This window comes from Scleropages formosus, chromosome 15, assembly GCF_900964775.1.
Source record: "Scleropages formosus chromosome 15, fSclFor1.1, whole genome shotgun sequence".
Lineage (NCBI taxonomy): Eukaryota > Metazoa > Chordata > Actinopteri > Osteoglossiformes > Osteoglossidae > Scleropages > Scleropages formosus.
In genome coordinates, this window is record NC_041820.1 from 25,570,402 (window position 1) to 25,591,893 (window position 21,492).

Genomic DNA, 21,492 nt, shown 5'->3' on the forward strand with positions numbered 1-21,492 from the left:
GCTTGGAAGCAACATCATCTAAAATGAAAAAAAAATAAACACCGAGACGGGAGTTCGAAAGATTTCAACAGGAGCAGGAACAGAATGAGTTTTCCTTTAAATCTGAACACCGTTACAACATTGTAAAGGTCCTGCACACTTCTGCAGCCATGGAATTAACATTGATTTGCATAATTATGCTTTTCACTTGGTTACAAGATCAAGGCGGCAAAAAAGTAAGATGATTTGCTCTGATTTTAGCTTGCATACACAAGCTGAAATTTCCGCAAGTGTGTGTAGACTTTTGATAGCCGCTGTATTTAAGAAACAATAATCTGTGGCTGGGAGAAAGAAATATAAATCAGGCAATCAACTCAGCTGAGCTTGGAGAAATGGTAGCACAGCCATTAGCCCAAATCCTTGTGGCTATTAATAGTGTGTAACATCGCGGTCACGTGTAGACGGCACGACGCTGCACTACACGTCTGCAACGGACATGCAGAACCTGCAGTGATGTTGCAGCGATGTTGCAGCCAGGCAGAGCACTGATACCCGTTGGTTAAACTGTGGTTTTGAGACTCGTGACATCACGCAAAGCAGGAAAATAAAAATGAAAATCACTAGATACTACTGAGGATGATGCGACATGTTTTAGGTATAAACAAAAAGCAGGTGCAGGTATGATTTCTGTTTTGGCTCACTGCTCAGACACGGCACTCGCAACAGAAACAGCCAAATGTCAACCGGACAAAAAACTATCTCAAGGAAAAAAGAAACAGGACCCTAACAAATGGATGTATTAACCAGGGCTGTGGAGTCGGTTCGCAAAACCTTTGACTCCGACTCCAGTAACCCAATAATTGCTTCCGACTCCACAGCACTGTCCAAAAGCTGCACGTTATTTTGGGGGTCGACTTCTCCAGCAAATATAGGCCAAAACCTACATTACACCTCTCATTTTTGGGGGACGCGGTGGCGCGGCAGGCTTGGCCAGGTCCTGCTCTCTGGCGGGTCAGGGGTTCGAGCCCTGCTTGGGGTGCCTTGCGATAGACTGGTGTCCTGTCCTGGGTGTGCCCCTCCCCCTCACGCCCTGTGTTGCCGGGTTGGGCTCTGGTTCGCTGCGACCCTGCTTGGGACAAGCACTTTCAGACTGTGTGTGTGTGTGTTATACGCCAGGTGGACTAATACGCCGGCATATACAGCACATTTAGTTAGAGTCGGTACATTTTTACTGACTGAGTCCAGTATCCTAATAATTGCTTCCAACACCGACTCCACAGCGCTGGGATTAACTATTGAAACTGATAAAAAGCATCCAAGCTTTTTGGCTAACAAGCTGAAAGAGTTGCTTCACATGAATTATTCTACTTCCTATGTTTGACCAAGAACAAGTATTGGGAGGGGAGCAGGGAATTAAACCCTCCCTTTCAATGTCTCCCCACCCATGGGGTCAGTAGTCAGGTGATGCACTGATAAATCCAGCTCGCAGCTTTGCATGATGGGTCAGTCACAAGACATGAAAGGAAACTTGCTTCGAGGGCTCGTTTAAAGGATGTTTTTTCCATTTTCGCTCTGCTGTGCATCCACAACATTACGTGCAGCCCAGAGAGAGACGCTACATTATGTAGATGTTGTAGCTGCAGAAAAAACCTAAGCAAAGCTTGACTACATCAGAGCTGTACTCCGTTTTCCACATTTCTGTCATTTCACATTCATTTATTCAGCACTTTTCTACAAAGCAACTTCCAATGAACTCTGTGCAGTGTTATCAGCCCACGCACCTTATTCACTGCAGTGACTTACACTGCTAGATACACTCCGGGTCACTCATCCATACATCAGTGGAACACACTCTCTCTCCGCCACTCACACACACTATGGGGGAACCTGAACAGCATGTCTTTGGAGTGTGGGAGGAAACCAGAGCACCCAGACATGAGGAGAACATGCAAACTCCACACAGACTGAGAGGGGATTGAACCAACAACCTCTCACCCCACCCAGGCACTGTGAGACAGCAGCGCTACCCACTGTGCCACGATGCCGCCCTAGATTACATCATAAAATGCAATGCCAGATTACTGTCCATTATGCCTATATGCATACTGAGAGGAACATACAAACGGGTTGAATTGGTACAGCAGTACCTGGTATGTATAATTAGCGTCTTATGTCCCATTTCCACTGCAAGGACTTGTGTCTCGAGGTCCCACCCCAAGAACCAGCTCATTCTGACCCCAGGACTGCTCCACAATAACCCTCAGCCATGTATCATGGCACACTGTGCACAAAATCAGCGAGGGATTAACTGTGTGAAACAGACTTCTCTCTTGCAGACCTGTCCGATAGAAGAAAGACCTGGTAGGACTAGCAGTGAACTAGCCATCCAGCAGAGTCCCTGTCTGTGTCCAGTGGTTTATGGCCATTGTGGCGTGTAAGCTCTGATCCCTGCGGGGGAGGGCAGGGACTCCCACTAGGGCTGGAGTGGTGGATTACATAACACCCCACCGCCACCACAAACCCCACTCCCCTCTACGTGCCAAACTGACTCAGCTGCATGGAGGATGACTGCAGGCCTGACGCTATACTTGGACAGCGCACAGCTCTGCCCCTTGTCTCCACACTCATCCTCTCTCTACCTCATCACGAGCTTGCCTTGCTGCTCCTTCTTCTCGCCGACACTACCGCAGATTCCTCCAGCTTTGTCTCACCCATAGGTTTCCGCCAACCCCACTTAAGTAACTGGTTCTCCTCATGTACTGCGTGAGCTCACTTCTTATCCAGCAAAATCCACATCTTTCCCTCCTTCAGCGATGAAGTTCGTTATCGTCTGTCAGTGACGGTGATAGACCTTCATCCTCCTGCTGCATCCAGTACTTCTCCTGCTCTACCCTTAGACGCAGTCCTTTCGGGAAGGGCCCTAGCCTTCTGTATGTTGCCACTCCATCACGTGAAGTCAATCTTTCATTGGGCCTTTTCAACGCACAGGACCCCGGAGAAAAATATAGCTCACTAGAACCTAACTTTCATGATGAAGGCACCAGATAAATATTTCTGTTAGCAACTTCCTTCAGTTCAACATGAAAAATAAACCTTTATAACTCAAATACAACAAAATTCTGATCAAATACACCGTTACAAGCCTCAGAAATACATGCAGATCGGAATTAACAAGCAAAATTACGACAAAGTGTACAAGAAAAACCCCCAAACCTCCCCATTACAGACTTCTCCAGAATACTCTGAAAAGCAGTTAATAGGCATTTTACTGGTTCAAACAACTCAGCCAACCCATAAACAATTCAGGTCTGAGAATTTCTTCCCAATGGACTTACTAACTACACTGTTCACACATGTGATCTAATGATGGGCTCTAATTGAACTTAGAACAAATAACCTTTGCAGAAAAACACAGAACATCAGACATATTGAGACGTATTTACTATACTGTACTTTTTTTTTTTTTCTTATTTTACAGTGTACTCTTTCTACTTACAAAAAGTTTCCTCTAAAATAGTATGCTGTGTTACGCTGGCAGCAGCGTCATAAATCTCATGTTTACTGCCTCTCTCGACATCGAGGCTATACCATCTAGGTGTTTATAAGTACACCCCATGATGTTCGCACGACAACGAAATCGCCTAACGATGCATTTCTCAGAACGTATCCCTGCCGCACGGTGACGCATGTCTGTAATTGGGTCATGCGCACCGAGAATGACAGTGGGATTCAACTGACTTTCAGCATGACGACGCAGAAAACACGAGTGCCAAAATAAAACACATCTAGTCACCTTCAGGCTTTGGAGACCTCGGCCTCTCCAGCGCATCTGTTCAGGGAGAAAAGCGCATGTCAATGCAATCCGATGGAACCTCATGGCACGAGCAAAACTGCAAGATGGGCATCAGCATAATGTGCCTGGAAGTCAAAACTCAAAAGGTAACATGCAAAAGTGGATGTGACTTACTGGCATTTAAATTTAAACCAAAAAGCGCTGAGGCACACTAATATGTCCAGATTCGACAAACGAAACGTAAAAAGCCACGACACAGAAAACACCGGGAAGCTGCACTACACAAAAATTCAGCAAATAATTCAGTTGCAACACATTTCTGTTAATGTATGTAAATGTGAATATAACAGATGTAATGTGGCATAGATGAGAACAGCATGCTTTGTTCTTAAAAGAAATTAAGTCAGAGACACTATCACCAGCACATGACACCAGAAACACTTTGTTGGCAGGAAGGAGTCAGTCTTAGAAAGTGCACTTTCTGAAAACTGGAGCATTTCAGGGACCACATGAAGAAGTCATCAAAGTTGATGTTTTCTTTATTATGCTTATTCTACAAAAACTCTCTCAGATGAAATTATACTGGACTTGAGGATGAGATATTCAGTAACTTTGAGCATACCTGAAGCCCCCTATGCAACAAAATGCAGCAATTCCCCCCCAAGGTAAACTGTAAAGATGCATAAAAACAAATGATTCTATGTACAAACAGCCTTCCAGCATCTGTTTGTTTACACCAACAAAAGGATTTTAATCGATGGCAATACCACCAAGTGTGTCATTGTGTTCTCCATAGTGACCGCCTTAAATTTACTACCTTCTGGGGTTTAATTTTACCTGCGAAGTACACTTCCACTCCCAACAGCAAAGCATAACAATATAAGAGAGAAGGGGGAAAATTTAAAAAAAATAAATAAATAAAAATAAAATATGCACGCAGCAAAAATGACAATTTAATGTCAAGCACCACATGATGATCATCTCTGGCGGCTTTGGGGACGCTCTGCTCTCCCCCTGTAACCTTGGCAACCAGGACTCTTTCAAACAAAGACAGATTTCAGTAACGCCAGTTCTCCGATTGAACAGGCTGCTTTTTCCACACCTCTCACTGAGGAGGAGGCAAATGCTCCAGCGCATTTTAACTTTCTTGTTCCTCTGAACGTGACTTGTTGTCCCATCTGCCCAGTAACCCATTTGATTTCATGGCCCAGATGTAGACCAACACTGTGACTGTACATCATAACGCACGTGCAGCATTGAAGCAAAGAGAAGCAGCCTGTTTGGTAATAAGTGGCTATTACACTGTATTCACTTGTAACTACTGTACTCGCGTCCTTCTGCGCGACATCCGGCCTCGGAAGTGGCCGCGCGGCTCAGGAAGGAAGCGGCGGTACGAGGAGCAGGCGCCGTCAATCGGACATATCAGTTTAATTTCTCTAACTTCACCGGGAAATGCAGACGTATTCGGACATGCCTACGCACTCCTACGGAGTAAATCGCAACTCAGCGCGTCCTCACTGTCGTCCTTTAGCTGCGAACATCTGAATATAAACCCATATTGTGAGGGAAATAAGGTGCAGCGCCAGACAACGAGCTACGAACCAATTCGCGAAGCGGGAGGAAGTGGCCGCTCTGCTCGCGCTTTTATACCGGGGGGGGGGTGACGTCACTGCTCGTAGCCTCATATAATGAGGAAGCCGGATTCTCATGAACAGTCCTCTCGTCGTACCCGCTCGTTTAAGTTGTCGGCGCCGTTTCTGGCCGCCCCTCACCTCACCACCCCGCGAGTGTGTAACTGCGCGAAGGACACGGGAAACACCACACTGGCATGACACTCCAGCCCCGAGTTTAGCCGAGCGACGAATCTTCGGTTGCCCTCGCTGCTGGCCGAGGAAGCGCGCGAGCAGAACCGAACGTGACCCGCGGCGCGCGGCTCTCCCGCCCCACACGACACGCGCGACGCGCCTCCGTTCCCTCCGGCTCGCGGCCATGGACCGCGGAGGTTGTCGTTTAAACGGAGGCGGCGGCGGCGACAGTAGCAGTGCAGGCGAGGGCGACGGTTCGAGCTCAGGAGACCGACTGGGCATGATCACCCTGGAGGACCTGGAGTCCTTCTCCGAGGAGCAGCTGTCCGACTCGGGCAACGGCAGCTTGGAGGAGGAGGGCGAAGCCATGGAAGAAGACGAGCAGGACAGGCTGCTGCACTACTGGCAAGACGTGGCCAGGGGCCACCAGGTGGAGGTGCCCAACGGTGAGAGCAGCGACACACACACGCGCAAACGCACGCGCACACCCGCGCGCGCCTCTTTAAGCAGCAACATGATGTAGTACTTTCACTAACAGGAAACTCATCTCTCTGCGTTTATAATCGCGTGCGAAGGTGCACTTTCATGATAAAACAAATGCTCTGCTATTTATCTATCCACCCTTATTTTTAAAAAGGAAAAAAAAAAAAAAAAACTTTATAACCAGATTACATTTACATTCATTTGATTCAGCAGACGCTTTTCTCCAAGCGACGTACATCTCAGCGAAAATACAATTTGACACTATAGAATATATATTTATAAATATATAATACAAAACAAATACATAATACGAATCTGACAATACAGTTGACAGTTCCATCCTGATAGCCTACACACTTAGCTGTAATATTTGTACAGGAATCTGCATCATACTGGCAAACAACATCTTAAGGTTTTAAAAAAAATAAATAAATAAAAAAAGTGAGGTGTACTTCAGCTGACATTTACACACACTTATTAATGAAGGCGTGTCACTTATTTAGGCTGAAATGTGCACGGCTCACGGTGCCGATGCGGAGCCTGTCAAGAGCGATAGAGTCAAGTGCATCCATCCTCTTAGTAAAGGCAATCATAGCCTTACACTGCGATGCATTGAGAGCCACTAATCCCGTCACGGGCAACATCTCAAAGAACCCCAGGGGGTCCCTCCTCTGGTCACGAGGACCTGCCCTTAGCGCCACTGTTTGCTGCCATGGACTCTAATGTTTGTCAGCATTCCGCCGTTTGGCCGAGACACATAGAAACTGGTGAAATGGCACATCCGCGATTTGTCAGAAAAGACTGGGGTGTACTGAAGGGAGGCGACGGCAAAACACGGGGACTGAAAGAGGAGAGCAACGCTTAAGACTTAATGTGGAATGGTCACAACTGGGTTCATTTCAAGCTTGGTTCTGAGCTAACCAAACACTCACACACTCACTCAGGCTCATGTGAACCACTACAGGGCAGCTGGATAAACTGAATGCTCCCTGGGCTGAATCAACTGAAAGCTTCGGTACGCAAACCAAAAACGTTTCGAACAGAATATCAGTGACAATGCGGAAGAAAAGTTACAAGTGGAATTGCGCTCCTCCAACAACTTGCCCATATACAGTACAGTTGCTGCATTACTAATGTTAACCTGTGTGACATGATGATCTGTGCCTTTCTACTACAGTAAAAGTTTGACACTAACATCTATTCATTTAGCTCATGATCTTCCACAAAGCAATTTGGCATTAAGTTACCTGCAATTATTTACCTATTTATACAGCTGGCTCATTTTTTCTAGAGCAATCTAAGGTAAGTACCTTTCTCATAGCCACTACAGCAGGAGGTGGGACTGAAACCTGCAACCTCTGAGTTCAAAGACAGCAGCTATATCCAGTATACTACCTGCTATCTCCATTATCCTTATTAATGGAGAGAGAGGCATATCTGTGTAAACATCTGCACAATGAAGCCATTCTCATCAGCGCTCTGAAACAGGAGCATTTTAATGAAAGGTTCAAGCCGCAGAAGTCAAAGCACAGGAATAGGAAGAAGACGATGAGGTATGAGTCTTCCTCATTCCTATTCAGCTACCTAAAGGCAAGTGCTCCGACACACAGAGAGAGTTAATACGAGGCCGAGCTGCCGAGGGCCTCCGTAGGGCTCGGCATCTCTGCCCCGCGGCCTTCAGCAAAGGGCACACAGCCAGGGTGACCTACTTTGCCTGGCTACAGAGCAGAGTCTGCGGGAGGGTTTCCAGTAAGGAACAGAGCAAAGGGAGAGTTTGAGGCTGTGCGAGTGTCTTTGTGTAAACATGACCTTGAGCCACTTCTACAGTCTGGAATGCAGGCTGCAGCGGTAGAACACTGTACCGCATCAAAAAGATAGACTCCTCTCCTCCCCATGCGGCTGCCTCAGGGGTCTCAAGGTGCCCAGGCCAGGACGCACTAGTGTTCAACAACAGAGATCATTCCACTCAAGCAAAAGTGGAAAAGGGTCGCTTTACTAGTTTGCGCAGAAGAGACTGTTAGCCAGTAAGCTAGCAGGTCTTCGCAGAAGTTTGTTGTTACCCGAAGTGAAAGCGTGCAAGTCGCCTAACGGACGTGACACCACGGCCACGGGCTGCCGCTGCACACGTATAGTGGAAAAGCAGCACGTTCCACTCTAAGGCAAATGAGTGCAACGTAATTCCACAGCAAGCCTCATGACCAAACAATGAGTTCATTTTTTCTGAGCGTTGCGTTAGAGGACGGTGCCATTGTCTTACAGAAATTCTAAACATTTAATGCTCCTGAAACGTTTGCTACAAATCACACACCCTCTCTCTGCTCTCCCAATCATCACAAGCCAGTTCCCGAATTCCTTGCTGCGGCTGATCACGTGGGACTTGTTGTTCTCTGTGCGTGTGAGAGCGCGAGTGCGAGTGTGCCCACTTCCAGTGAACATGGCTTTTGTTAGTATCTTACGGGAATTGGTTTGTTACTGCAGCAGTCCATCTGTTCCTCGGATGGTTTGAGGCGACTGGTTTTTGCACACAGTGCCACGTGACATTTGTTTGGTAATCGTAAGTCGTACTTGTATTTTTAGGTGCGTTGATCAACAGGCAAACTATGAAACTTCTTCGAACATTACAACTTTCTGCGGTTAATCTTTAAAAACAGCAACAGCTGGTAGCATAGTGGTTGGAGCTGCTACTTTTGGACTCAGAAGTTGCAGGTTCAAATCCCACTTCCAGCTCTAGTACCCTTGAGCAAGATGTCACGTCTTGTGCCATCAATTCAGGTTCGAGTCTTGGTGACTTGATAGACCAATGAATTAAAAAGGGCTCGGTTTTGTGCTAGTCTTGAGATCGAGCGTCCGCCCCGTCGTCATTTTAATTGCATCGATCCCTCTCATTGGTGGTCTTCCTCTGCGCCTTGTACCGTCGATCTTTTCAGTCATGACACCCTTCTCCAGTGATCTTTCTCTTCAAACCATATGACCGAAATATGACAAACATCTTCATCAATTGCGCTTCAAGTGGCATTTCCGATTTGATTTCCTCCACTTGTTGGTTCATCTCGCCGTCCACGGCACATGCAGAATTCTCCTTCAACACCACATTTCAAATGAATAAATTTTTCTTTGGTCATGTTTACGGATAGTCTAACTTCCACAACCATACTTGACAACTGAGAATACGAGAGTCTGAGCTAGCCTTATCTTTGTCTGATGTCCTTGCTTTTGACGATTCTATCTAGCGACTTCATGGTCGACTTCCCCAATGCCAAACGACGTAAGATTTTCTGAGTGCTGGTCGAATCAGGAGCAAGATACTTACACTAAATTACTCCAATACAAATAGCTAGGTGTACAAATTGGTAAATGACTGTAGGTCGGTTAGTGCTGCAAGTTGCTTTGGAAAAGTTGGCTAAATGAATAAATGTGGGGATGTTTCAATTTTTTTTTTTTTTTTTTTTTTTTAAATACACACACCAATACCCTACTGCAGTAATTACCATTTTGTATTATGAGCAGTTATATCGTAAGGAAGATTTATCATAGAGTACACAAAGTGGTAGTAGAAATTTGCAGTACAAAACCAGTGACCAATGAAGGTAAAATTAGCTGTCACAGTACCAGGGAGTCAAGTGTGTGGTACAACCGAAATGGACTGCGTTGCTCATGTTACGGACAGTAGGGCCGAGGAAAAGTTTCCCCGGTGTGTGTGTTGTTAGGATCAGCTGGAACTGATAGGAACTAGCGACGGGACACGGGTTTGTCCTTGTGAGGACCCCACGCTTGGGTAAGCAGCCTTGGCGGCACTGAGTGTTCAGGGCTCTCAAGCTTAGCGGATTAGCCGGCGCTGAGGAGAAGGAACGGTCTGGCTGCTAAATCCCATCCTGAATTGTCCCAGAGGCCCACTGCTGTAAACCTCTTTGCTCCTGAATGCGTGGACATGCTGCGCAGGCAACCTGGGGAGCCGTTCATTCTCTTGCAACACAGCGGCTCCGCAGTCCTGGATGCCAAATTTAATATCAAGCAGCCGATTGTTGCATTTCAGCCGCTGTCAAGTTGTAAGCACTTCTGCGTTTCTTGCCTTTGCCTTAGGCACTTGAAATGTAGGATTTATTGGTTTGCTAGGCTTATTTGTGTGGTTACTAAGGCTGAATGCTTCTCCATAGTATTGTACTTAGTCTTAACTGGATTAAGTATTCCAGGGAAATAATGCAGATGTTTTGCAGATACTGAAGATTTATCAGTTGGGAAGAGTAGAAGACGGTTTGTGGCATTTCGGAAACTTCTTTTAATGCTGCACAAGAGCATAAAACATTTGTAACAAAACAATCCCAAGGAAAAATTAAGTCATAACATCCAGAATATACAAGAGTGCAAATCTGCCACAATTCACCTTTGACGAGTTACTGAGCTAAGGCTGCGTATTTGTGAAATAACTGAAATGAATATGAAAGTCATACATAAATTCATTTCAGAACAGGTTACCGTGTTGTTGGGGGTAAGCAGTCAGACACACTCCGGTTCCAAAGTGATCTGCTAAATAAATATCAACATTCATTTCAGATGTAGGAGAACAAAAACTACAGAGGGATAGCTTTAAGCCAGGGGTGTCAAATATGCCCCTATTTGTCATTTACAAAACTTGAATAAAATTGTAAGTTAAACGCTCTTGGAAACATGTTTGCATAAAATTTTAAAAACAAACAGTAAATGCTGAGAGAGACCAGTTTAACTCAGAAATACAGATGCCTTGCAACAGCGGTGCTAGCCAATGTTACTGTACAGCAGGGGACTGGATGTCATTGGATGTTATTGTCAAGTGTCAGCACTTTGTCCTCCATGTTTTACAAACTTCAGTTTTCCTGACAATGGAGGAAAAGCAATAACATTTCCACTAAAGGAATATTTCAAAGGTCAGCTACAAAGTACATCACCTGCATATATACAGAAAGTTGTCTTGAAAAGCATATTCAAGATAAAGCGAGGGCACCCAACATTAGTGTACAACATAAAATGATTAACTAGTATTTAGTACACACTTTCATACCAAGCCAATTACAGCGTCGGATACACTACGCTAAACTCCCTACAGTCAGTCATTCTCCCATCTATAGAGCAGAGCAATGCAATATACACCCACAGGCCACTTTAGTCACCAGTACACCTGAAACACCCGAATCTCTGGGACAAAACTGGGACTCCTGAAGGAAACCCACAAAGACACAGGAAGAACCTGAAAACTCCACGCAGACGGAACAGGGATCAAATGCATTGCACATGGAATAGCACAGCCCAGGCACTGTCCACTACTGCCACACGCCATCCAGACCAGAGACTGCCACTAACATGGGTCTTCTCAGGTATTTTGACTCATGTCACATTAATGTTTCAATGTCCAGAAGCCCTTTACTAGTTTGACCCATTATAATGTTGGTAATCATGGCCTCCATTTGGACTGTCCCAACAGTGTCAGTTCATTTGCTTTGTCTTTTCCTTTTTTTTTTTTTTTTTTTTTACATTAAAGGTTAAATTAACAGTATTTTGAATGTTTCTTTAGTGTACAGTACAGGTAATGTGTTCCCAAAACACCCTTTGTATGGCAAATACTCAAATCAGACATATAATCACAACTGGGTTCAATGGTAGAACTGTGTGCCTAAGCCCCAGAATGAACACTCATTTAGGCTAAAACAGAAAACCCAATTAAACTTGGCATACTTACACATTATAATGGAGCAAAACTAGGAACTTCATTAATTACTCTAATGGTGGCCGTGTCCCTGTGTTTTCAGTTCTTTCATTGCTATGTAGAGTAGGGAAAGACTGCATTTGCACCATTCCAGCAAAATTACATTACCTGGCTTCCTGAAACATGAGTTTCCAGTCTCAAACTTAACTTTCTTTCAAATTAATAAGAAGAGGGGCACGGTGGCGCAGGGGGGTTTAGCCAGGGCCTAATCTGGGGTGTGTTTGGGGTTCAAGTCCTGCTTGGAGTCCCTTGCGGCGGACTAGCGTCCCATCCGGGGTGTGTCCCCTCCCCCTTCACCCTTGCACCTCCAGTTTTCCGCGACCCCACTTGGGACAAACGGTTGTACACGTTGTGTGCGATTCTCTGTGTGTGTGTGTGTGTGTGTGTGTGTGTGTGTGTGTGTGTCTCTAATAAGAAAAACCAACATTTCCTTTTCCTCAGTTCATTCAAAATTAAATGTTAGGTCTTGTATGTGACTAGCATGAAGTTGTGCAAAGATGAACATTTCACAGATGTACTCCGATACTTAACACAAATAGTAGTAAGGAAACGTGCACGTTGAGGCAAGGGCAGCGTGTCAGGAACGCACTTAACTGATTGCCAGGGGACGTCACACCTGTCAGTATCTACTTTCATTGAAAGACGTGGAAAAAGTCGTACCAATTAGACCCATTATGAGCTGAACTGGTCTCTGTTTGGCAGGAAGTACATGGAGCTGCCCAGCAAGCGAGGTCTTGTTTGTTCTCACTGCCTCCGACAGGACAGCCCTTCACGTAGGGCTCCGCTGTACCCGGATATCTGGAGGGCAACACAGGGGGGTGCAGCGTGGCAACATTTCTACACCACTTGCAGACTGAAACAGATTGAACACGAAAGGCCCAGCAGGGGTGAGACTGTTTGCAAGTTGTGGATGAAAGAGAAGACCACAAAACATGGGGGGGGAGGGCAGATTGTTGGAAACTCCAGCATAATGGCATGCACTCACTGGGGTAAAAATTAAATGTCAGTCCTGGCCTGACAAATAAATAAAAGGCCATCAACAGCCTCAGGCTGTTTCTATGCACATTAACATTTCACTCTTAAAGAAAGCGATTGATACGTTACAGCAGTGAACACGATATGCTGGTCTGAGACAAACGCAAGTCTCTCCGCACCAGGATATTTTTTTTTTAGTAACAGTTACACAATCCTTATCAGCTTTTTCAGTTAAATGAACTCTTATTGCAAAGAGGAATCCACAGCACAACTTGACACTTATCTCTGTAGCCAAGAAATGCCCCCAGACACCAAACCACATGCTGCCTATATCTGTTGAGGGAACGCAATAAAAGTGATGGAAGGCCTTTAGGGGCACTGACCCTTGGACACTTTCCCCCAGTTCTGCCTGAAACGTGGTACAACATGCCAATGGTGACAAGGGGCACCTCTCCCACTGACTGTTCTTTGACCTCATGTCTTTCTGTAGACATGGCTGTGCCCATCCAGCAGCTGACCACCAACAACGAAGGCACACATAACCGAGAGAGGGTGCCTTTCACACTCATTGGGCGTAAGGAAAAGGTGAGTCTCTTATACAGGCAGAGAAGTGAATCCCAAAACATGAACCTTAACACCACAATGCTGGGTCCCCCCCTTTTTTTTCCCCTGATCAAATGTATAAGATGTAAAGCCGAACTGTATTATGGTCTGCAGGTCAAGATTTAACCAGCTCTATAAGGTCCGCATAAAAAGATGTTTCTGATATGACCCACAGTGAAAATACTGAAAATAGCCGTGTCAGGGAGGGAATTCAAACACACGGCACTAATAAACAAAACATTGCCAGCAGCATGGAAACTCCAGCTGGGTACAGGGCTGTGACACAGCATCACATGTAATGGATGAGCATGCACTGTCTGTCCCCCTTGCATAAAGGAGCAGGAATATTATGCCAGTCTCTTTTACACAGGTATCTTGGCTGCTTTAAACGGGGTGGACTTCAACTGTGGGATTTTACAGGGCAGCAGGCAATGCATAGCATGTTTAGGGGCATCACTGAAATATGTAAATGGACAGTTGTAACAGCTATGGAGCTTCTCTCTAATGCCATACTGTAACATTAAGGATGGAAACCCAGACAATCATCTACAGGTTCTCTACTGTGAATAGATTTCAAGTACACCCATGAACATGTTAGCCTTTATAGGGAAAATATCCAAATGCTGTGGGCTTTCAAGTAAATAAACATATTAATTTGGAGTGTGGCTCAAGGAGCCATAACAAACTACATACTACAGGAAAGAACCAGCTGACTTGTGCAAGTGCATGAGTGTATACTTGGTATGCAGAAGGCAGCCTTTTTTTTTTTTTTTTTTTTGGGAAAGGCAAAAGCTATAAGCCACATGGTCTCCTTAAGAGAGTATAAATACCACAGTCTAGCAGACTTACCTCCAGGAGAGGCCTTCATTTATAAAAAGGGGTTGACAGGTTAATTTAATTTAAAAAAAAAAAAAAAAAAAAAAAAAAGGGGGGGGGGGGGCAGGGGGGACAGTGGAAACTCATGTATGCACGTTGACCAATCTCAGCACTGGGATTCATGGGGAAAACACTTTCTCTGTTTATGCTATAAACATGCAGATTTTAAACAGTTCAGTCATTAAACAAGTTGTTTTTGTTCTCATCCTCAGTTGGTCTGTGGAGTTTTAAAAATGTATGGTTTTTACCATTAATGGCAGCACAGCGAATAGCGCTGCTGTCTCATAGCACTTGGGTGGCGAGAGAACATGGGTTCAGACCTGCTCAGTCTGTTTGGAGTTTGCATGTTATCCCTGTGTCTGTGTGGGTTTCCTCCCACAGTCCAAATACCCATAGTGTGTGAGTGACAGTGTGTGTGTGTTCCACTGATGTATGGATGAGTGACCCATTGTAAGGAGTGTCTCTAGCAGTGTAAGTCACCTTGGTGAATAAGGTGTGTGAGCTGATAACACTACATAGAGTTCACTGGAAGTTGCTTTAGACAGAAGCATCTGCTAAATAAATGTAAATGCAATGTAAAAAAGCTGTTACAAAACCATTGTTTTTTGCTATTTATCAGGTACAGAAACTGAATATAGATTTACAAGCCATCATTGTTTGTACAACTCCATTGCCGTGGCTAATGCAAACATGGCACTGTCCACTGTGTGCTAATCTGACTGTGTAAACGTCTGCAGTGCGGCGACACGTTGTACGAGAAGCGGCACTATGGGAAGGCCAACTGGGCCTGCATCACCGTTCACGAGGACACGTATGAACAGAGCATTTGTCTGGGCTTCATGAAGCTCATGAGATACATTTGCCAGCAGAACTCCTCAGGTAACCCCTCAGGCCACATCATCCATTGTGTGATTCTGCAAAGCTCCACAAGGCCTCACTTAAACAGCTGTATTTATACCCAGCCACAGCATTGCCTCTTCCTGTACTCGATAATCTGTTGAAAAATGTTTCATTACTGAATTGCACAGTTCCTGGTGTCAGTGTACTGTAGCATCATCCTTGCCCTACTGCTCGTACCCTGTTGTATCCTTGAGAACGTACGTTAATAAATGCTCGATACAGTTATAAATTGGCTAAATAAAAATATCAGTTAAGCCATCAAATGTGTCCAGCCAGTATGGATGTCTTCCTCTAGTCTGTGGAGTGGCTTCTGTTTGGGGTAACGAGTCCGTATGAATTTCCCTGTCCTGTGTGCAGGCAGCTACTTGGGTCTGACCATCCCCATTGTAACAGTGGTCCGTACAGATGATGCGCACTCTGTCCTGTCACGAGCCGTCACAGTGGCCTACTACCTGCCCACTGAACACCAGGCCCGGCCCCCTGCGCCCTACGATGCAGACATCATCATCGAGGAGTGGCCTGCCACCATCGTCTACACAAGGTAGGGTTCAGCCATGAGCTCCTTTCAAATGTGTATGCAGGTTTAATCCTTTAGCAGTGAAAAGAATTAAGCTGTACAGTTCAAGAGCAAGCTTGGGGAAAAAAAATTAGCAAAGTACTTTTTCCAGATGTTAATTTCTCCTGTAAAATGTTTTCATTTCTCATTGTCGTAGTCACTGAATAACGAACTTTATTTGGTATGACCAGTCACTTAATCGATGAAACATTTAAGTAGATAATTAGTAACTTTAACAGAATTTCTTCTGTATTACTCATTTTAAATTTAAAAAACTGGAAGTCAAATGAGAAATTAGATTTAAGAAAAAAAATTCGAACATTCATTCATCATTTAGAACCACTCGTCCAGTGTTGGGTTGCTGTGGTACAAATCCTATCCCAGAAGTAGGGTGTGCTGGATAACCATAGTACACCCTTCACAGGATGCCAGTCCACTGCAAGGGAGCAGCACACACACATTCATGCACTACAGGCAATTCTCAGTGACCAGTGCACCAGAAACATGTTTGGACTGTGGGAGGAAACCCACATGAACGAGCAACCTCCACACAGATTGAATGTGGGTCTTCATTCAGTCGCACAGCACAGGCACTGTGAAGTACTTCCAGTACCTGCTGTACCACTGTGCTACCCCTATCTGAACCTTGTACAGGCAGTCTCCAGCAAAGTAGCGCCCGTTTATTATTATGAACCACTGTACATACAGTAACTTGAATTTTTAATATAATAGGCTTAATTATGAAGTTTTTGTTTCATTGTTACATAAGGGTGACAAAAAACCCAACTTCTGGTCAGTAAGGGGGTGGTTCGTAACTATGGCTTGTACGCAAGTCGGACTTTTGTAACTCGGGGACTGCCTGTAGCTCATTCTATCAACAGCTCAATCAATAGCTGAGCAAGAAAACACTGGGAGTGGTCTGCCAGGACCATGATGTATTTATTAAAAAAAAACTCCACAACTAAAGATATGTATACAGTAAAGTATTGCCATAGGAAATTAAAATACTATAACAGTCCTGAATCACAGGGATTATTTTTAGTGAAGACAAATTAAGTGTTGATTCATAATTTTTTTTTTTTTTTTAAACCTATAATGATAACCGGTGCTGTTTATTAACTTTCTGCCTTTGTTTGCTCCACCAGAGCCTTCCCTGGTGCCACGAATGAACAGTCCATCATCAGTGAGATCAGTGCGCTGGCTGAGATGCTGGAGTTGCCAGCACTCTGCTTGAATGACTCCTTCATTGTAGCAGGCTACACGAACCCGGCCGCTGCCAACCGGCAGAATGAAATCTGGTTCCTCGAGCAGCACTGACACACCACCCTTACCGCCGCCACCAGACCCCAACCAGCTAGAGCCACCCACTGCACATGGCCCGCTTCCAGTTCTGCATGAGGAAGTGGCCTTGGAGACCTGATATGGATTGTTTTCAGTTTTAGGCACAAATCTAGAAATAGTTACTTCTGACTTTTGCTCCTTTGAAGAAAAAGAAAAAAAACATGCAATATGAATTCGGGAAGGCAAAGGAGGGTCTTTGTTTTCAAACTTGACAGGTCACGATTTTCAGTGCCATTTTTGGCAAGCCTCTTTCACTGCCTTTGTTGGAACTGGAATCGAGGCCTTCTCAATTAATGCCGACTTGACAATCAATCTTACCGAGAACATGTTTTCCAATGAAGTCGGGGAGCTGAGATGACCAAGGCTCTTCTGCATCAACTCAGCAACTACCACCAATGTGCACCTTGGTATTAGGGTAGGAAGCAGTTTTTGGAAGGCCAGTCTGACCACGTCTATACAGAGGCATACACAGACCATTACAAAAAGTCCAAAAGCCAGACTGAATGTATTTCTGAAGACTACCATAAACCAAAACCTTAAAGACACAAACATATATGCTGTAAGACAATCACGCAGTTTCAGCGCGTCACACCTTTTTTTAAATGCTTTTTCTGTGATTAACGCATTCCTTGCTATAAGCCATGCTCCCACACAGACTTCACTACCTCTCGAGCTCCTCGCCGGATTCAAGCGCCGCTCCACAGTAGTGTTTGAGCTTTGTGCTCCCCCCAACCCCCACGTACCTGGCACTAGCTTGAACGTAGAGCAGAGAAATGCACCTGTAGTTCAGTCACTCTCGAAAAGTCCACAGCAATTCTGATACTCACGACTGCTACTGCTGTTTTTGTTAAAGACCACATCTTTCCCCACAAGTAGTAAGATAGAGTTCAGTACCTAATAAACTTAAGCAAACTGTTCTGTGTTCTCCAAGAAGGCTTTTAATGCTTTTTTTTTTTTTTTTTTTTTTTTTTTTTTTTTAATTCTGTGTGATTTTTATAACGTTCCCATCAAAAACACTGATGTAAAATGTGGTTTCTCTTACCCAGCGTATGACGGGCTTTTGAAAATGCTGGGAAGGACTTTTGCATTTAACAAATAGTTAAAGAAAAAAAATAGCAGGTGTAGAAGTGAAGTAAAAGCTGAGGACACAAACCACAGTTATAGTTCGGTCACTGCTGTAAAAGAAGTCTCGCTAAAGAGCGTACAGTTCAGACAGCCTGTTGCTGGCTAATCTGACACTAAAATTAGACCAAGCACCTTGGGTTTCGGACACCATGGTTATTGCTGCTGTTTAACAGCCCCACGTAGGCAGGATTACCCGCTTACCTGTACACTGCTAGGTGTCACTTCAGGTGAACTCACAGCAAGCATACGCAGCATGTACTACGAGTGTGAGAGCAATGACGGTGTCCTGGGCTCCGATTAAATGTTGTGGGAGAGGAAGGAAGAGCTCAGGGTCTCTCTAATAGTATAGGGGGAATGTTTGGACTCCTTGTTGCCCACCAGTGTGTTCTTTTCCTCTTTGCTCAAAAAGTGCATCGACAAGAACTACCCTGCATCTTTTTCTTAACGCCTGCTTCTTTTCTTTAAAAGAATAGTTTAAAATAAAGTAGAAATGTTCCTGCTGTACGACTGAGTCTTTGATGTCACAAGTTTTACCACACACCTACATGGAGTAGGGATCCACCTTTTCCGTGGGGCAGGGGACAACAATATTACGTCTCTCACAGCAGCGTCAGCATAATTTATTACCTTTGTGTCATCACAGTGAGCGGAGGCACCGGAGGACAGCTGCTGTACTGCACATAGCGACTCCATTTGTCCTACTGATTCCCTACTTGAGAAGAGTCCTTCAAAGCTACACTCAAAAGGGAGTGGAATCACCGCCCCCCCCATCTGTACCATGACACCACATTCCCTCACCAAGGCCCTGCCTCCTCAATACCAGCCCGAAGCTGTGCACACTGCCACTACACCCCCTTCTCACACAAGAGCTGGACGTGGGTGAAAACGTAGCAGTGCAGCTCATCCCCCCCCCCAGGGTAAATGGATTGTGTGTGTGGGGTGGGGGTTCGGGGGTAAGACGAGGATATTTTCCAGCAGCACAGGAAATCAGGGTAACCCAGCACCAGTGTGCAGAGAACTGCAATGAAGCAAACTATGACAATGCAGAATCTTCACACCACCAGCAGCCTATCCCAGGACTGCTGGGACGTGGTGCGAGATCACTGATCTTCATCCCCGCTACACGCCCCAATATCAGCAGCCCTGTCTGATGTGCAGCGTTACATAACGGAGGGGGGAGAGAGCACAGCACAGCACTTCCCCTAGGCCTAACCCTGCCGTCACAGCCAGTGCATGTCATGAGTCCCACTTCAGAAAGGCTTTCTGAGAAGAACGCACATTTCGGCGACACCTCACCATTCACTTCCAAGGGCTACCCGAGAGCCTGCATTATTTAACAGTTGCCAACACTGGAGCCATTTCAAAATCGTCACGGCTGACGATGCAGCTTGGTCCATCGTTCAATGCTTCGAAAAGCAGCTCTCTCTCAATAGCGTGCAGCACATTTCCGTATCTACCTCACAGCACGAGTTGAACGTTTAACTGCACACACAGCACCACTGTGCAAGTTCACTGGGACATTGTTCTTGTTATAACAAGAAGTGGAGAGCTTTTTCTGTGCGGATTCCCTCTTTCGGTCTACGGGAGGTCGAGAAAAAGAACCCAGCGAGCCTACCTGCAGGTAGCGAGCTTGATAGCTGGCCAGAGAGTCCCCCAGGGGAACCACGATCTTCTCCAGGCTCCGCTGGTGGCAGTGAGCCTGGATGTCAGGGCTTTCCTCAGAGCGCAGCTCGATGTGGGAGATCAGAAGGTTGGAGATGACCTGCTGGACCGCCTGCATAGCCAATACAGAGATGAGGACTTAGGGCAGAAGTTGCAATCACAGGAACCAGCAGCTCCCAACTCTATGACAAGACCGCTCACCTTGATGTCTCCTCCTGGGGTGGCACTCAGGGCCAGGACACGAAACTGTCGGGTCTGTTTGGCCAGTTCCTTGACCACCTGTCAAAGAAACAGCACTCAAGATGTTCCAGCTTCCATAGCCTGTGACAGCAGTAGGTGGCATAGTGGTTAGAGCCTTGCAGCTGAAACACCTGGATTCCCATCCCATCTACTGATGCAGTACCCTTGAGCAAGGTACTAACCCACTATAAACTACTGTGCTGTATAAATGGGATAAATCAGTCTTAACACGTACCTCAACATTGTTGTAAGGTGCTTTGCGGAAAAAGACATAAATGAATAAATAAACAAAACATTTCCATTTATTCATTCAGCAGACACTTTCCTCCACAGTGACGTACCATTACTACGTACTATTAAGCTGAAACTTTTATCCGAGGCAAATGGCAACAACATGCTGAACTCCGTATAGTCTGGGAAATTTAAAGTTGCCAATCCACCTGATGGGAGGAAACCAGAGCAGGGGCAGGAAACCCCACACATACACGAGGGATCAAGCCCGCATCTAATCGCAGAACGCAGGTGCTGTGACAAGTGCTACCTGCCGCACCACCGTGCCACCAAAAGAACAGTACTGTACTCCGATTTACAAGATCTAGACAAGAGCAAGTGACTTATACAGTACTTGGCAGTAGGCGTGGTTCCCCAAAGCTTTGTGAGCTTCATCGATCACCACACACTTGACTTGATCGGCAGGGCAGGTCTGTCGTGACAGGTCGTTCACCATCACCTGGGGGGTCAGGAAGAACACGCGACGCGACCTCCACAGATCCCTGCGGCTGCGTGCCTGCGTGCTGCCTGCGGAGAGAGCAGGACAGGTTCGAGTGTTTTCTCTCCGTATCAGACACTCACAAGTCAGCTCTTGCATTCATCACCCAACAGACTTGACTACCGTAATCTGGAAACCTTGCTTGGATCGTCTCGCCCCGGCAACCAGTCAAAAATTCAAGACACTGAGCGGCCAAGTGCCATCGTAACTGTCCCACGTTCACACAAACAATGTCTCAAATGATGCTCTTCGTGCCCAAGACCAGTCCACGCGAAGGTCAGGAGATCCAGCCAAAAAAAAGAGTAAGTGGCAGAGCTCTCGGTGACAGGGTCCCCCCGTCGCGATACTCAAGTTGAGATTGAAAAGACATTATTTAAGAGTAGCTTCCCATTAGTTCTCTATCAATACTGTGCTCCCCAGTTGTTTTTCCTCTATCTCTGCCAGGGTCGAACCCGCCACCCAGCACCCTCCGGACGCCACCCGGATGACCACTCGCTCACCACACTGGATCTGCATCGAGGACTGGACTTCTGCGTTTGTGTCACCAGAAACTAAAGGAAAAACATACACAGGTTCTCCGTCACCACATCGAAACACCCTTGATGGGCGGGCAGCCACCGGCTCTCTGAGCCCCAGCGGTTTATCCCA

The 21,492-nt window shown here is 45.7% G+C and overlaps 2 protein-coding genes across 3 annotated transcripts in view; one reads left to right on the top strand and one right to left on the bottom strand.

Annotated features, from left to right (window-relative positions):
- The window catches only part of fancm (FA complementation group M), a 63,357-nt gene that overhangs the window by 40,005 nt on the left and 1,860 nt on the right, over positions 1–21,492 (bottom strand). For both annotated transcript variants that reach the window (XM_018764120.2, XM_029258291.1), the window contains exons 2-4: positions 20,701–20,873; positions 20,037–20,114; positions 19,789–19,947 (exon numbers count right to left, since the gene is read on the bottom strand). In XM_018764120.2, the coding sequence (XP_018619636.2) occupies positions 19,789–19,947; positions 20,037–20,114; positions 20,701–20,873 (410 nt within the window). The remainder of the gene's footprint in view (positions 1–19,788; positions 19,948–20,036; positions 20,115–20,700; positions 20,874–21,492) is intronic.
- soul3 (heme-binding protein soul3) lies at positions 5,464–18,691 on the top strand. The gene is made up of 5 exons (XM_018764175.2): positions 5,464–6,023; positions 13,263–13,357; positions 14,989–15,130; positions 15,509–15,692; positions 16,853–18,691. Exons 1-5 carry the CDS (start codon positions 5,480–5,482, stop codon positions 17,022–17,024), a joined length of 1,137 nt encoding a protein of 378 aa, XP_018619691.2. The 5' UTR covers positions 5,464–5,479; the 3' UTR covers positions 17,025–18,691.

Excerpts from the sequence above, each read along its gene's own strand:
- soul3 (XM_018764175.2), top strand. The coding sequence starts at position 5,480 with ATGAACAGTCCTCTCGTCGTACCCGCTCGTTTAAGTTGTCGGCGCCGT. Across the intron at positions 15,131-15,508 it reads TTGCCAGCAGAACTCCTCAG|GCAGCTACTTGGGTCTGACC; the intron begins GTAACCCCTCAG and ends TCCTGTGTGCAG. Across the intron at positions 15,693-16,852 it reads GCCACCATCGTCTACACAAG|AGCCTTCCCTGGTGCCACGA; the intron begins GTAGGGTTCAGC and ends TTGCTCCACCAG.